At 45.5% G+C, this 16,652-nt stretch overlaps 1 protein-coding gene across 3 annotated transcripts in view; it reads right to left on the bottom strand.

Annotated features, from left to right (window-relative positions):
* Positions 1–1,381: 1,381 nt before the first annotated feature.
* The window catches only part of HPS1 (HPS1 biogenesis of lysosomal organelles complex 3 subunit 1), an 88,573-nt gene continuing 73,302 nt past the window's right edge, over positions 1,382–16,652 (bottom strand). For all 3 annotated transcript variants that reach the window (XM_088482756.1, XM_088482757.1, XM_088482758.1), the window contains 3 exons: positions 8,259–8,372; positions 4,029–4,111; positions 1,382–1,971 (listed from right to left, as the gene is read on the bottom strand). In XM_088482756.1, coding sequence (XP_088338882.1) covers positions 1,809–1,971; positions 4,029–4,111; positions 8,259–8,372 — 360 coding nt within the window. In that variant the 3' untranslated portion in view covers positions 1,382–1,808. The remainder of the gene's footprint in view (positions 1,972–4,028; positions 4,112–8,258; positions 8,373–16,652) is intronic.

Consider the following 16,652-nt stretch of genomic DNA (forward strand, 5'->3'; position numbering starts at 1 on the left):
CTCTCTCCCCCCAAAGGCAGCAGCATGAACCGTCGGGGTCCTGAAAGCGGTGGGTGCGGCAGAAGCCCGTGGGGAGGTGCGAGATAAGCCGGCCCCACAGTGCAGTCATGTGATAATAACATACCTGTCCGCTCTGCTGAAAAGTAGCGTGCCGGGAAGCAGTACATAGAGGCAACATGGTCATTTACATATAACATGTATAAAGCTCACCTTCTCTTTGCCAGCGGCCCCCTCAGATGTGTGTCTGGCATGGAGAGAGACCCAGGGACTATGTAGTTTGATGACTCTCCCAGGGGCCGTCTTTAGGGAGGGATACGCGGTTCACAGAAAACTGTATTCTACCTAACTCCCACTCTGCTAGTGCTTGTCGCCTGTTGCCAGGAACTAAGGGCCTGATTCAGAGCCTAACGCTCTGACCAGAGCGCTCGCTCTGAATCAGTGCCCTCCTCCATGAAAATGGAGTGGCCACCCACAGCATATGCGAGCGTCCATGATGATGGTCGCGATGGTCTGGACCATCACGATCATTGGGCTTGCGACGGAGACCCTGCGGTAGGATCTTGCTGCCGCAAGCCCTGGAGTGATTTTGGCTCTATCAGAGCCAAAATCACTCCCACTGACATCACTAGTGATGTCAGTGGGGCCGGCTTCAGACGGTAGGCGTTCCCATGGGAACGCCTCCGTCTGGCAGGCACGCCCCCGGCACACCCACCAAAGGGGGCGTGCTGTCAATCAACATCGACAGCACGCCCCCTTTGGTGCGAGACTCGGAGCGATGGAGAGCCCGTCACTCGCCGGGTCTCGCGCATACGCACGACGGAGCTCCCTCCATCATGCGCATGCGCAGTGGGTGAACATCGACCCGCTTGCGAGCATCCTGCGCTCGTGAGCGGGTCTGAATGACCCCCTAAGCCCCCAAACAAAAGCATCAAAATAAAAAAATTAAACCTAACTATAAGCTAGGACCTAGCTAGTGCCTTACTCCAAGGCCCAAAAAACAAGAATGAGCTTATGGTGGAAGGGGAGGGGTTATATAGGGGGTGGGAGCCAGTTTCAATTAGTTAGTGTTCACTCCACACCTCACTACGCATAACCCAGCAGTAATGGCATTCCCCAGATGGATGAAAAAGGAATAAATAGATTATTTGAAGTCGCTATGTACCATTTACCATTACAGAAAGAGCACGGTAAGTGTTTCACATCATTTCTGCAAGTCTATGTATCATTCAGCAAAAGCATTTCATTAATGTCACTTATTATTCCCTGTTGTGGATTTATAAAATCATTAAAACATACGGTTCCCATATTTTCACCCTCAGCATTTGTTATAGATGTGCTCTGAGAAAAATTCTATATTCCATTATGACCAGGATACAATGCACAGAGTTGAAGAGAGAGGTTTTACTTGAAGGAAAGCTGTATACAATGACATATATGAAGCGCAGGCGGATTGGAGACATGATTCAGTCCAGGAATCCATATCTGTAAGCAGCCACATTTCACTGATTTGTTGCTATCGCTCCGTCCAATCAGTACAAGCACCAGGGTTATTTTTCCTCTCTATTCTGATCACAATCTACACCGTTCTACCATGCATCTTCTGACCCATGCCTTAGTCTTCATGTATCAGGAGGCTGTATCAGAAATCAAAGCTATTTTATGTTCTGCAATCTGAAAATGCAGCGCAGGAAAAATAAAAATAAAAATCAATAAACTGTGCCGGAAGCGGAGGTCTGCAGCACTCAGCTGCCCAGGGAGAGCAGAGGTCTCTCTCGGTCACTACTTCTCTCCTGGGTAACTCTCTCACTTTACAGAAGGGGTAACCGAGAAGGCTCCCACAGCTTGCGGGCCAGGTCGTGGCATTGCTGTATGATAAACTCCGGTGGGATAATGCCCAGGTGCATAGTCAGCAATTCATAGCATTTCACCAGCTCTGATGGGTGGTTTTTGCTGTAATATCGCAGTAGTTTCCTAGACATGGAAAACAAAGGAGAAATAAAAGAACCACATATTAGTCAATAATAATAATAATAATTTTGTTTATACGGCACTTTTCTCTAATAGGACTCCAGGTGCTTTACAGATATCAGGAACATAATATACAGAAACCATGAATATAATAGAAAAGGTGTGGCAGCCATTTTTGGACCATCAGTGAGGTGTGGCAGCCATTTTGGGTAATCATTTCCACAGATTATTCATCCCTACCAACGAATTATCCAAGTGAGGCAGCCATTTTAGATACATAGGAATAAACTGGCCAGAATAGGCAATGCCAGGCCAGAGAAAGGGAGAAAAAAAACAAAACTAGAGGGCCTATTCATCATTGAATTACGATGGATGGAATTGCAAAGCTGCTTGTGTGCGGTTCTGAGACAGGCCCATAGTTTTTGAAATGAAAGTTTTCGGAGTTTGCTCAAGAGTACAAGCGCCATCTTCAAACTGCGTTTGTCCTTGCAGCCCGCTCCTTCCTATGGGAAGTTCTGGGGAGGCAAATATTGATCCAAGCGGATCCCTCCGCCGCCTTCTCACGGACTCCCCGGCGGCTGTGCGCATGCTGGACCTCATGTTACTCATGCGTAGCTGGGCCGACGGGGAGGAGGAAAGTAACGCGGCTACATCTGTAGCATTAACCGAGGGGACAGCTGCTTTTCGGGGCAGATGTCCCCGCACCAGAGCAATGATGAATTGCTCTGATGTAAACTATCCCCCGCTGCGAGTTGGATACTTAAGTATCCCTTGCAGAGAGTTCAATACTTAATCATCGGAGGCCGTGATTAGGCCCCTAGGTGAGAAACACAATCATTGCAAAATAATCAGTACCATGCATTGCTCACCGCACAACAGAGTACCATGCAAGGCACTACACAGGTTACAGTGTGCGAGAGAAGCATTGAAAGTAAGACCGACCAGGGTAATATGAAAAGTGACTAACAGGATACCCACTGCTTAAATAGTTGTACATGTTGTTTATTCTGCCCTTAAAAGCACCAGGTGAGGCAGCCATCTAGGACGCACTACTTAGGCCACAGTGGGCAGGAAAAGCAAATTATAGAAGTGTAACATGCAGTGGGGAATTACAGTCAAGGACTTGTTATATAGATGCATGCAGAGGTAACCTACAAAATCTACTTCCACATATACAAAATGAACAACATCCAATCAGAAAATGACTTTCACGGCCAAACTTGCAGAAGGCCAAAGCGAGTTGTTAAAGCGAGTTGTTAAAGCGAGTTGCAAAACAAAAATGCTTAATTTTCATATACATAACAAATAAAATCACAAAAGGATATTTAGTTAATTTAGTGAATAAAATAATATTGTAATGTGAATTCAAATCTATAAAAATTCCCCAGAAGGGTGTTTCAATGTGCTCACCAACCCCCGTACTGCTTTTATTACTAAAAACAAAAGGGCACACGTCAATATAGCCTGGGGTAACGATAGAAGTCTTAGCTGAAATTAGGACGTGGGAGGAAGTTTAGCTCCTGGTCCCTACACAAGCAGGAGCCACAAGCTAAATGCCATCAGGAGGAGTCTGTGGGCAGGGAGGCATTTTAGCACCCATACGAAAAACTTAACCGATGAATGTAACAAACAACTTCTAGCATAAACCTAAGCTTCAAAAACAATTTACATTCAAAGGGGATTCCTGTGTTCTGTCTTCTGTAGATACAATATCAGTTCCTTATTCTAGAACCTCCTGTTTATCACCATTTCTCAGAATTGCTGTAAAAGGTGTGACGTGGGGAATGTTGAGACACTTTCCGTTTAATAATGAAGAAGTTCAGTAAGACACAGGAAGACTATTTGCATCTTATTAACATTTATACCAGACCCTGTGAAGAGACTATAAAATATATAATCCCGCAGGACCACTCCACAAAATTATTTTTTAATAAATATCCCTACACACAGTGTTTGGGGAGGAGATGGAGGCAACAAAAACACCAGAGCAGGTGGGGAATAATTTTGTCCGTTCTCAGAAAATAAAGGGAAAGCCTATTAGTCCAATCACACACATTTACCTATAATATTCTCCTGCCAGCATTCCTATGGGAGCCGAATCATCCCCTAGGACGGGAGCATCAATGGCCTCTAGTTTATCTCCCTGTGATATAAAGCAGTGAGATACAAATCAGCATTACACATTGAATGTTAAGCACATGGTGTTAGTTGCGAGGTTACTCCTGCTGGAAAATGGAAAAACATTTTTTACATGATAAGGTTAATGATGTTTAAGCTATAGTACATTGTAGATGTGCTGAATCACAGGGAGAGATGTATCAAGCAATGAGAAGAAATCGGAGAAGCGTGTCAGTGGAGAAAATGCCCATAGCAACCAATCGGCTATCATTTTATAGATCAGGCAACCTGTAGCACTCCAGCTGCTGTGAAACTAGACATCCCGGCAAAACTGTGGCAGGGCATGCTGGGATGTGTAGTTCCACAGCAGCTGGAGTGCCACAAGTTGTCTACCCCTGTTATAGAATGTACTTGATAAATGTTACTCAAAGCTGATTGGTTGCTATGGGCAACTTCTCCACCGACTCACTGACAAACCAACAGTCTCACTGTGGGGGAGATGTATCAGTCAGAGTCGCAGATCATTGGTGGCTTTGAACAACAGTTTTCAAACAGCAATAGGAATAACTGCTAAAGAAGACTGATTTAGCGCCAATTCCTACTGCTGTTTAAAAACGATGACTCAAAGCCCCTCCCATGGCCATGCCCCCTGCCCGGCCGATGTCTTGGTGGCCCTTAGAACACCATCATAAGGGGAGTGGATTTGCCATTCATATCTGTTTGGATTACATTTATATAGTGTGCGTCACTGTGGGATATTCAGCTACTATATTATGTACTATACTATGTTATCGTCACAGTTGTTCTCACTTTTTGATATGAGTGAAGCCATTTGTATTTCTTCCTCGGTCATTTATGTGGGGACTGGTAACTACTGCCCCCTCACCTATAAAGAGTTTATTCAGTCCTTTCCTCCTTACATCTCTCTGACCTCATCTGGGTGTGTATTAACAGATAGACAGTACAAAGGTTGACACAGTCTAGATAGACACCAGATGTTAGACAGTCAATAGATCGCCAAGGACAAAAGTTTGACACACTAAATGTCAACGTGTAAGTAGGTCGACATGTACAAATGGTCGACAGGGTCAAAGGTCAACAAAAATGGTCAACATATATATATTTTTTCCTTCACCCTAATCCTCCCCCTCCCCTTGGTGCCTAACCTTCCTTCCTGGTGCCTAACCCTAACTGTCGGGGTAGGTGTCTGACCCAAACCGTCCCTTCTAGTGCCTAACCCTCCGGTAAGTGCCTAACCCTAACAAAAAAAAAAAAGTGTCGACCAATTTTGTGTCAACCTTTTAACCATGTCGACCATCTCTACCTGTCGACCTTTAGTGTGTTGACCTATTGTCCCTATTGACCGTCTAACATCTGGTGTCTATCTAGACATTGTCGACCTTTTTACTGTCTGTCTATCTATAGTCCGGAACCACATCTCATCTCCCCCCAGACTCCCGAGTCCCGACAACTTTGCTCAGCCAATGACCGCCGCCTCTCCTTCCAACTAATTACCCCCTACAGGGTTTCACGAGCGCTGCTCTCCACCATTGGAACTCTCCCCCTCTCTGCAAAGCTTCAAAACAAGCTCACCAAACCCATTTCTTTATCAAAGTCTTCCCTTTTGTCCTAACACACCGGCTCTCCTCTCCGTCACACATATCTGAACCCCCCCACAGATTGTAAGTGCTCACGAGCAGGGTCCTCTGCCCTCATGAACCCTTTCAATTCCCACTTTTGTAATTATCTCCTCGTCCTTCCTTATGCGGGGTACACACTATGCGATATATATCGTTCGTCGGCTGTTTGAACGATATATCGATAAGTGCGACGGCTCGCTTGTACACACAATATATCTGTGAACGACGTTCACAGACATATTGTGTCGACTGTGCAGCACAACAGATTGGCAACCCACCGACCGTCCCACTACACAGGCCGCAGGAACTGCCGACACGGACATCAAAACTGGGTGGGCAAATTAAAATGCCCGACAAAGTTGTTATGTCTGGCCAGACATATAACGCGGCTGATGGGTAAGTGTGTATGCTTACCAAATCGATCGCTAAATCTGGGTAATGGCTGGTCGGCCGCTGGGCAGCTCAGGTGTGTACCCAGCATTATAGTAGACCTGACCTGGTTTGCCGCACCAATCAGCCAAGATCCCGGTATCAGCCAATGCTGATTTTGTTATCCGTGTTGATGAATTGCTTCTCTAACAGGTTCAGAGGCAATTCATGTTTGTTTGTATAGTAATGTTATGCACTTTATATCCTATTATGTTTGTACTATTTCTGTACATGCACTCGGTAAACCATTGCGGACCATTTGTAACACCACATAAATAAAGGTGAACAATAATAATATTAATCTAATGAAGAGCCTTTTTCCAAGCGGTTTTTTTCGGCTGAGCAAAAATTGCTTGAGAGACACCAGCCAAAATCCCTGGCTATTTAAGTGTCTGAAGTGTATAATCATATAAACATACAGGTTTCTGCCTCTCTCTCTTTTTATATGCAGCACCAACGCCGGTAGTTTGCAATACCAGCACTTGGCAGATGTAAACATTTAGATTAGATCTCAGGTCACTCAGTAAATATAATGATTTTCCCCTCATTTCAGCAGTGCTGTACTTACATGTAGACAGCGGAAGTGTGATATGAGTCTGGAGCAGTGGTGCTTTGTATCATAATGGCAAAATGACCTTCATATTATTTAGAGCAGGATTGCGATACAAGCACATTGTTCAGCATAGCTATACTGTAGATTGAAAGATGTACTTAGTATACAGTATGTAACAAGTTTAGCTATGACAGATATATATTATAATGTATAATTTATTAATGGGCACCATTGCCAATGCTGACATTGCAACTATTGCTAATAAATGATATCACGGTTGCCGCCAACATGTTACTGGGCTTTACTATTAATTGTGGCATATTACTGGGCATTTCTCCCATGGTGGCTTATTAATGGCCCTTACTGCTGACATATAACTATGCACTACCACTACTGCTTTATATATGAAGGGCAAAAAAGCAAATGCTCCAGAGGATGTACCAGCCATTTTTTTTTAGAAAAAAATATTAGTTACAACTGTTACCACCAGGTGGCGATATGGAATACATATCCCTTGAAGAGCATAACAGTCGTCCAATGTGTCCTCCTATTGTGGTCAACAACAGTTTTCATTCGAAGAGCAAAGGATGCGCATCTCAGTTTGCACAGGTGCGTACATGTTCCTGCCAGGAGCACATGAAGGTTGGTGCAGCAAGTAGAAGCTTGCCCTGGCTGTCGCGTAAAGGGTGTTCATTGTGGAATGCTGCGTAGGGGAACCAGCGGTCCTAGTACTGCAGAGCAGTGCAGAACGGTAATGTAGTTTTCCAGAGCAAGATTACTGAAGCGACAGAAAAAGTTGCCGTTTTGTGAACAACCAAGATTTTTAGTGGCCATTTCCCTTTTGCACCAGAATGAACCATTTTCGGAGATCAGTTATCACCCTATAACTTTAATGGGACAACTGTGCACCATTCAGTTACATTTTGGGCAGAGAAACATTTCATAAAAGGCAACAACATGTAATAAAATACAGTACTGAGGTCTCTCCCCCATCATGATTCATTTAAGCCATAAATAAGGTTAAAACAATCAGTGTTTTAGGATAAAAACTAAAAGATTTAGGGGTCTATTCACTAAGCTTTGTTAGGAGATAAAGTGAACAGTGATAAGGTACCAGCCAATCAGCTCCTAACTGCAAAGTCACAGGCTGTGTTTGAAAAATGACAGTTAGGAGCTGATTGGCTGGTACCTTACCTCCGTTCACTTTATCTCCTAACAAAGCTTAGTAAATAGACCCCTTAATTCTATAAAAGTTCTTAATAGTTTGTTTGAACTAGTCTAGGTGCACATCTGCACAGGCTTCTATTAGGTACGGAGAATGGCCTGTACATTGACACGAGTTACGGGGAACATCTAGATGCACCAATGCCAAAACAAGGGGTTTTGGGCTTCATAAATGCGGTTCATGATCTATACTATTCATGTTATCTGATGGTTTCAGAAGTTTCACCTTTTGTTATGTGCGGCTCATTTGGAAGCCAGGGGGGTTTGCAAGTTACTAAACACTGTTCTAGACAAATGTGAGACTCCAAATAATATCAAACACTCACAGCTTCATTCTCAAACCACAGGAAGTAACAGCAGTAATAGTCCCCATCACGGAACGTTAGCGTTGTGTAGCCCTTCTGCAGGTATCTGCGAGACAATGCAATAAGGAACCAAACCTACGAAGAGATACAATTCATCTTATGAGCAAAGGCAATCTCCAAAGCAAATAAATTCAGAACGTGGAAATTTACCTGCAGGTTGTGCATCACTGTGGGGGGTATGTAATATAATAGGGTGCAAGTTTGCAAATGTGACAATTTCTCAGCGATTTTGCTGATGGATTTGATCATTTTAAAGGCAAAACCAAATTGACTTTGCCTTTTTTTGTAAAAAAAAAATTGCTACTTTAAATCTTATGGCAAAATCGCTGACAAATCTGCAGTTTTACCAGCTTCTACCCTATTACATCCTCCCCTCCCCTTAGTGGGTTAAACCAATATCGGTGAAAGTGTGCATTAATTGTGTGTAGGTGGCAGGTACTGTACACTCAAAACGTGACAATTGTTGCATTGTATAATACGTGCACAGCAAAATAACAAGCTCAATTAAATTCAGAGAGAAATAATTGCATGCTTAATTATTCATAATATAGTATAAAAATTAACTTTCTATGCGAGTAAAGGGGGCACTGAGAGCAGACATCATCTAGTTTTTGCCATCTGAGTACAATGATCTAGAATATTATAAGATGAGACACAGAATTCATCGTACCATTACCTTTCTTTCTCATAGTGTCATTTGTGTGTTTACCTGTAGGTGTCACCAGTGGAGGCAGGAGAGAATAATAACGGAACATCTTTCTCTATATATAACCTTCTCCCGCCATAAGGATTCAGTTTCCAATTTAGCAGAGCTGTAGATATAGAGATAAAGACAGGAAATAGACAAAGAAAGCAAAGATAGGGGCGGACAGTGGGCCTGATTCAGCAAGCAACAAAAGTGAGAGAACGCACGGTCCGAGTCGATGCTTGCGATCTGGGCATGCATCGCATTGCGCGTGCAGGTTGCTGAGTACCGTAAGGGCTCTCTCAGAGTCCGCAGAGACCTTCGATGTTGATTGACAGGAAGTGCCGTTCATGGGTGGTATCAGGGGGGTGGTCAACCAAACGCACAGGTGCCTGTGTGTTCGCCCGCCGCTACGAGGGGGGTGCATAAATTAATGTCAGCTGCGCCAGGCGCCTCTCTGCGTGCCGGAATCTCTCAAGTCCTGCGGCAGGGTCAGGTCTACCCTTAGCTTACACGCAGCTTTGATGGCACTCGATGTTCCCGATGTTTACACTGTCAATCACGGCATAGGTGGGCGGCTTTATGTTTTGCTGAGCGTCTGGTTCTTGTGCTGCGGCCTCCGTGCATATGCATTAATTACCATTTTCTCGCAGCGGCTGGGTGCTTGCGTCTGCTAGCGTGCGTTTCTTGCTGAATCAGGCCCAGCGAAAAAGGAGATTTATATGCTTACCCGCCCCAGCCACAGGCACCTCAGTTAAAGTTAACAAGCCTAAAGCAAGGAACGAGAAGGAGAAAAAGGAAGACCGATACACACTCAGGTCCAAACACACAACAGATGTAGAGAGGGGAACCAGAAGCAAAGCAAGGACCTGCAGAAATCAGAAAAATTGGAGAGATGTACAAGAGTGGGAAGGTCCACCGAACCGCCAAGGCGTCCACCAGAAAAGCCTCCGGATCTCTGGGGCGTGAGCAGTACCTCGGAACCTGGCCATTGTTCCGAGACGCCATCATGACAATGTCTGGCAGGCCCCAGCTAAGAACAAGAGTTGAAATATGTCTGTATGTAGGGTCCATTTGCCCGAATGAACGTCCTGGCGGCTTAGGAAGTCCGCTTCATAATTTTGACCTCCGGGAATGTAGGCTGCCGACAAGGACGAAAGACCTCTCTCCACCCAAAGAGAATGCGACTGACCTCCCTCATGGAGCCGACTGCGAGTGCCACCCTGATGGTTTATGTAGGCGACCGCTGTCGCATTGTCGGACTGTACCTGGACCGGACGACACTGGAAGAGAGGCAGAGCTATACAAAGAGCTCTGTAAACCGCTCGGAGCTCTAGAATGTTGATTGATAGCTGGCTCTCCTGAGCCGACCCACTGACCCTGAAACGTCTTATGACAGATTACCAACCCCACCCATGAAGACTTGTGTTGGTGGTGAGAAGGACAGAGTCCTGAATACAGAAGGAGCGTCCACTGGTCAGATGAGACCCTTGGAGCCACCACAAGAGGGAATGACGCACTTCATGAGAGAGAACAATCATCTGAGACTTGAGCTGCAGATGGGATCTGTTCCATCGAACTAAAATCTTTAACTGGAGAGGCCGGAAATGAAATGGAACATACTCCAACATGTCGAAGGTATATACCAATACCAGAGAGCCGAGAATCTGCATGCAAGAGTGTATTGAAACTCGGTGATGACTCAGAAATAAAAGAATTTTGGCCTGTAAGTCTCGAACTTTGTCCAATGGAAGAAACACCAGCTGAACTCTGGAGTTAAGCAAGGCCCCCAAATGCACCATCTCAGTCAGAGAGGACTTCTTCCAATTGATGACCCATCTGTGGGCCTGGAGAAGGTCCAGCGTGACCCGAATGTGATCCCTGAGGATCTACGGAGACTGGGCTAGGAGAAATAAGTCGTCCAAGTATAAAATATTTGGATTCCCCTGCTCCGAAGATGAGCCGCCATGACAGCCATGATCTTTGTAAAGACACGAGGAGCAGTCGACAGTCCAAATGGCAAAACTGGAAGTGCTCCTGGACCGCAAATCTGAGGAACCGTTGTTGACTGAGATGGATGGGGACATGCAAATAGGCATCCTGGATGTCCAAGGTCTGAAAAAGTAGTAGCCAGCTTCCCACTCTGGTGTTCCCCAAGTGGAGGCCCGCCCCATCATGCAGCAGGCTTGTCGGATGGCTTAGACCAGGGGTGCTTACTTGATGGCTTAGAACCTTTAGCGGAGGATCCTTGGGACCTAGAGAATGACAGACCCTTGGCTTTACCCTGCGGGCGAAAGGAACGAAAATAAGAAGATCGCGCCCTAGGGGCTGCCCCAGAAGAGAGACAAGCCGTCTTAGATGCTGCTACTTTAGCCACTATCTTGTCCAATTCCGGACCAAAGAGAATATCCCCTGAAAATGGGAGAGCCTCAAGAACCTTCTTATATTCTGCATCAGTGCGCCAGGAACAAAGCCAGAGGGCTCTTCTAGCTGACACGGAAGACACTAATACCTTAGAAGTTAGAATAGCCGTGTCTATAGCTGCCTCCCCCAGATAAGAAGACGTCTCTCGGATGTGCTCCAAGAGAGACATAAGCTCATTCCTGTGAGCATCTGAAGCGAGACCATCCTCGAGGGCATCCGCCCAGCGACCGATGGCCTTAGCAACCCAACTAGAAGCAAAAGCCGGACGAGCTACCGCACACCTTCAGTAGAATAAACAGATTTCAGAAAAGTTTCCAGTTTCCTATCCATTGGATCCTTAAGGGATGCCGTATTAGGAAGAGGAAGAGTGGCATTTTTGACAAGGCGGGCAAGGTGCACATCAACTGGAGGAGGAGTCTCCCATTTAGCCCAATCGGCAGCAGGCAGAGGATAATGTAGTAATGCATCTGGAAACTTGAAAGTGCTTATTAGGGTGGGACCATAGCTCCGACAAAAGGTCCTCAAGCTGCGTAGAGGAAGGAAACTCTGAAACTACCTTCCTTTGAAGCTTAAATATTGGAGCAGTGGACAGAGGGGCGTCCTTGATTAGCAGTACCGACTTTACCGTCTTAATAAAAAAAACTACATCCACTTGGGGTTGAGAATCCTCCGTGATAGAAGAGGATTTAACGTCACAGGCCATAGACACGGTTTCCTCACGGTCAGAGGAAACCTCAGAGTCTGACTCAATATCAGATAAGGGTGTAGAGAGGTCCATTCTAGAATGCTTACGCTTAGAAGTTCAGTCCCTCTCCAGCATTTGTTTGAAAGATTCAAACACATGCGCTAAACTCTGCACTGACTGCGTTAAACCATGCATCCAAGGAGGCTCCATAGCAGAGGGCAACAAAGGGGACGGCATCACACTGGATAAATGGGCCATGCCTGGAGGGACACTAACCAAAGGAGCGGACCTAGGGGACGCGAGCTTTATCCACCACCTGCAACATTACCTGGGATAGCGAGGAAACCCAAGCAGGCTCCTGACTAGCAGGTAAAGCTGAAGGAGCCTCCAGCCGTCAGGTTGTAAAACAGCAAACACAGACCAGTATGGTCCGAAACCTATGAAGAAAACACAGCAGCACAAGTCCTACAATTTTGCAGCACAGAAGCACCCCCCTCCCTGGGAGCTTTTCCCCTGGAAGACATAGTATAGAATTCCAAGGAAGTCTCCACACACTAGAGTAAAAAACAGTAATGTGCCAATAGGGGGTAGAGCAATGAATGTAAATGCACCACAAATAGAAAAATAAGTGGGGCTATGAGACTTGAGACTATACAATGAGCACAATATAGTCACACACACACACAGAATACTTCATGCAATTTTTAAACAAAAGACAATAAGTGCTCAACAAACCAGCCCCAATAGGGGAGGAAGGGGCTGTATAGTATGACCTCAACGCTGAGGGCGAGGAACACCGGGAGATCAGGAACCTGCACACACTGGAGGCTACCAGCACTAGCAGACACTCTAGAATGGCTGGCCAGCATCCCTGAAGGAGGGGAGAGAGAGAAGACACCCTGGGACGGAATGCCTCTTAAGGGGTAGCACCCAAGGGCAGGGGAGGCGTTAACGGGGAGAGCCTACCTCCCACTTCTGGCATGGACCCCAAGGCAAAATGGCCGCCTACACCATGGCATCCTGGTGCCCTTGTGGTCTAGTGGGGATGCAGAGAGGACCTGGGTCCTCACTGCCAGCACCACTGGTATCTCCCAGACCGGCGGCGATTACGTGGCTCCCTGGAGCGGCTTCCAGCTATTACCTTTCGACCTGGAGCGACTTCCAGCTACCTCCTGTGACTGGAGCTCTGGCCGAGGACACTAGCCCAGTCACCAGGGCTGATGGAGCAGCAGCGCGGGCGTCCTTTAGGACATCTAGCGCTGCTTAGTCCGTAAAATTAAAATATAAAAAGTATGCCCAGCATTCAGCGTGTTCCGCAGCTGCAGGCACCAACACTAAAACAGAGATGCCTGTGGCTGGGGGGCGGGTTATAGGGGGGGGAACCTGGGCCCAGGAATTTCATGCATTAACGGTGTGGTGCCCAGGCTCCATCCCACCAACCTATACCTAGAGTAAAGCCTTCCTATATGAAAATAAAAGATAGAAAGATATGTTATACAGGGTTGTTACAATTAAAGTATACCTACTTAGGGCCTGATTCAGCAGTGATCGCAACTGCGATTACGCATGCCACCGGCCAATTGTTGCGTTCTGCGAATGCATCGCAGTGCGCGAACACTCCACTGCGATCAGGACAGCAATCGCAGTGACTACGCAGATCCATCACAGAGTGATTGACGGGAAGTACCGTTTAGGTGTGGTAACGAGGGGGGGGCGGGGTAGTGGTCGGCGAAACGCTGGAGTGCCAGTATGTTTCAAAGCCGTTGCAGGGGCGTGCATAAATTATTAGCTACTGCGATGCCATACGCGATGAGGTTAGCAATTCTTGAGTAAGGTCAGACCTTGTGCAAGTGTGCGTGAGGCTGCGATGGTACTCAATGTTACCAATGGTTTTGCAGTCTTGTATTACGGATGTGTGTAAGGTAAAGGGGGCCTCCTTATGTTAGGCTGCGTATGGCATTGCGATCGCAATCATTAGCATATCTTCGTAGTGAGACTGCGTGCGTAATCGCTATTGCGATCGCAGTTGCAATCTGTACTGAATAAGGCCCTTAGGGCAATCTGGAGTGAATTCTAAGGATTATAATGATGTGAAATTTGGACAACAGATACTCCACAGAATAGCCATTTTTTGGGGGGGAAAAAAAAAGTTATACATTTTGTCACTAGGTGGCGATGTGGCATACATATCACTTGAAGAGCACAACAATTGTCCAATGTGTCCTCCCTTTGTGGTAAACAACAGTTTCCATTCGAAGATAAAAACATATATAGCAGAATGTAAAATATCATGTGGAATAGCCCGCACATGTCGTTTAATGTGGTCTCCAGATCTCACAGAAAATGACATCCTTCCCGATACACCTGGTTCTTCAAATAAAAAAAATAAAAAATCCCCAAATAAAAGTTGCATGGGTTACGGACTGGTGATTGGGGTGGCCAAGATGACAAAGTACACTATGTAGACAAGAGTGATTGGACACGTACAGCAAATAGATCAACAAGATTTTATTGACGTCAGTACTTTGTAGGTCCACCATGTGCAGTGATTACTGCAGACACCCTTCTTGGCACACTGTCCACAAGTTCCTGGACAGCAGCAGGCGGTATGTTTTGCCATTCCGCCTTATGTACAGTGACCAAATGTGACACTGAAGAAGGTCGAGTCGGCCTAGAACGCTCCTGTCACTCCAACTCATCCCAGAGGTTCTCAATGGGGTTAAGATCTGGACTCTGAACTGGCCAGTCATCCAGGTTACCAAATTTTCAGTATTCCAGTCCAGCGTCGCCCTGGAAACATGACAGAGGTCATTGTTGTCCTGATAAAAAATTACTTGTTTCCGTAGTACTGCAAGTGCATGGGCCTCCCTACGAAGCGTTCTTGTTGAAACCGCAACAATAGTAGTCATTTGGAACATGTGTGCAATGGTATATGTCCAATTACTTGTGTCTATATAGTGTAGAAGGTGATAACCCGTTCTTCAGTAGAGTGTTGCCTTAGCACTTGCTGCGCTATTCAAGTGATATTTATTACCACATTTCCACCTGCTGACAAAATTTATAATGAATATTTATTTTTACAATAAATGGCTGGCCCATCGTCTGAAGGACCCAGAGTCCAAATTTAATGTCATTATGAGCCTCACTGCGGAGTGATCTAAGTAGGGATACTTTGCTTTAAACAACTTTCCTTTTAACAAGTTTAAAGTAAGGGCCGAAGCCAAGAAGATGTTCTGAACCTTAATACCAGAATATAGGGATCTATTTACTAAGCAGTGTTAGGAGAAGTGAAAAGTGAAGAGTGATAAGGTGCCAGCCAATCAGCTCCCAACTGTCATCTCACAGGCTGTGTTTGAAAAATGACAGTTGGGAGCTGATTGGCTGGTACCTTATCACTTTTCACTTCTCCTAACACTGCTTAGTAAATAGACCCCATAGAAACTAAAGACAAATGAAAAGATACACAGAGAGAGCAATAAAAGAAAAGACATAACCCTGGCACCTTGAAGACGGATTACCCTGGGGTGGATTAGTAGACCTCAAGTAGCAAGGGAAGCCATCAGTCCTATTTCCAACCAGCCAGGAAGAAACAAGAACTGTCTCTCACGGAGGAACGGCCGATCCTGATTGGCCGTGCGTTTAATGAAGGCGGGCTTATCAGACATTCACCCATCTCGCGTCAGAGGCTGTCCACTCTGTTCCTGCTGGTTTATTATTTTTTTACCCATATGAATTACGTCACCAGAAGATTATTCCGGGAAACTATTATATGCCCCCGGCACTACAGAAATCCGAATGGGCACTATAATATTAAAAGTACTACAGGAGACTTATTATTGACTTACAATATCAAGGTGGGACATATCTTTATTTGTATTCATAAGGGGGCACAGGTGCTTATTAGGATAAATAAATGGACACAGATCACTATTTTTATTTGCAGGTAGGAACATACAGTATGTACATCTATTCTAGTAAGGGGGTAAAGTAATATTATCTACAATAAGAAGACACACTTAATGCTTTTCTCCTCTGAGGGCCAACGCTTGCAGTGGCCGATCTTCTGGCACTACAAGTGAAAGTAGGCACTAAGACGCCAGAGTGCCCGCTATACTGTATTTGAACATATTATTCTTTGTACATAGGAGCACCAAGATGGGCCCCAGAGTGAACCAGCGGGGCTGTGCATATGGCATGGAAGGCTGGGAGTTTGTCTGTCTCCTCCGCTAGAAGACCAGGCCTATTTCAGTGTAGTATGGGTTATTATATGAGGGCAGGAAGTTTTAACTTTGAATTTTATTTTAACACGTTCCGACATGCAAGATAGCTCGCACAGCGGGCAATGTCAGTGTTTTCTGCCTCTCGCAGCCACCTCTTTTAAATAGTTCATATTTTTGCAGTCTGGTAAACAGTGTAATGATAAATCTAACCTTTAGTAGATAATATGAGATATGGTAAGAACTTACCCTTGTTATCTCTATTTCTACGAAGTCCATAGGGTTCCACAGGATACCTTGGGGTATAGGTGTGACGTCAGTCGCAGGGCACCAAAGAGTTAAGC

Source organism: Taudactylus pleione, unplaced genomic scaffold (assembly GCF_031769625.1).
Source record: "Taudactylus pleione unplaced genomic scaffold, aTauple2 ptg000292l, whole genome shotgun sequence".
Classification (NCBI taxonomy): Eukaryota; Metazoa; Chordata; class Amphibia; order Anura; family Myobatrachidae; genus Taudactylus; species Taudactylus pleione.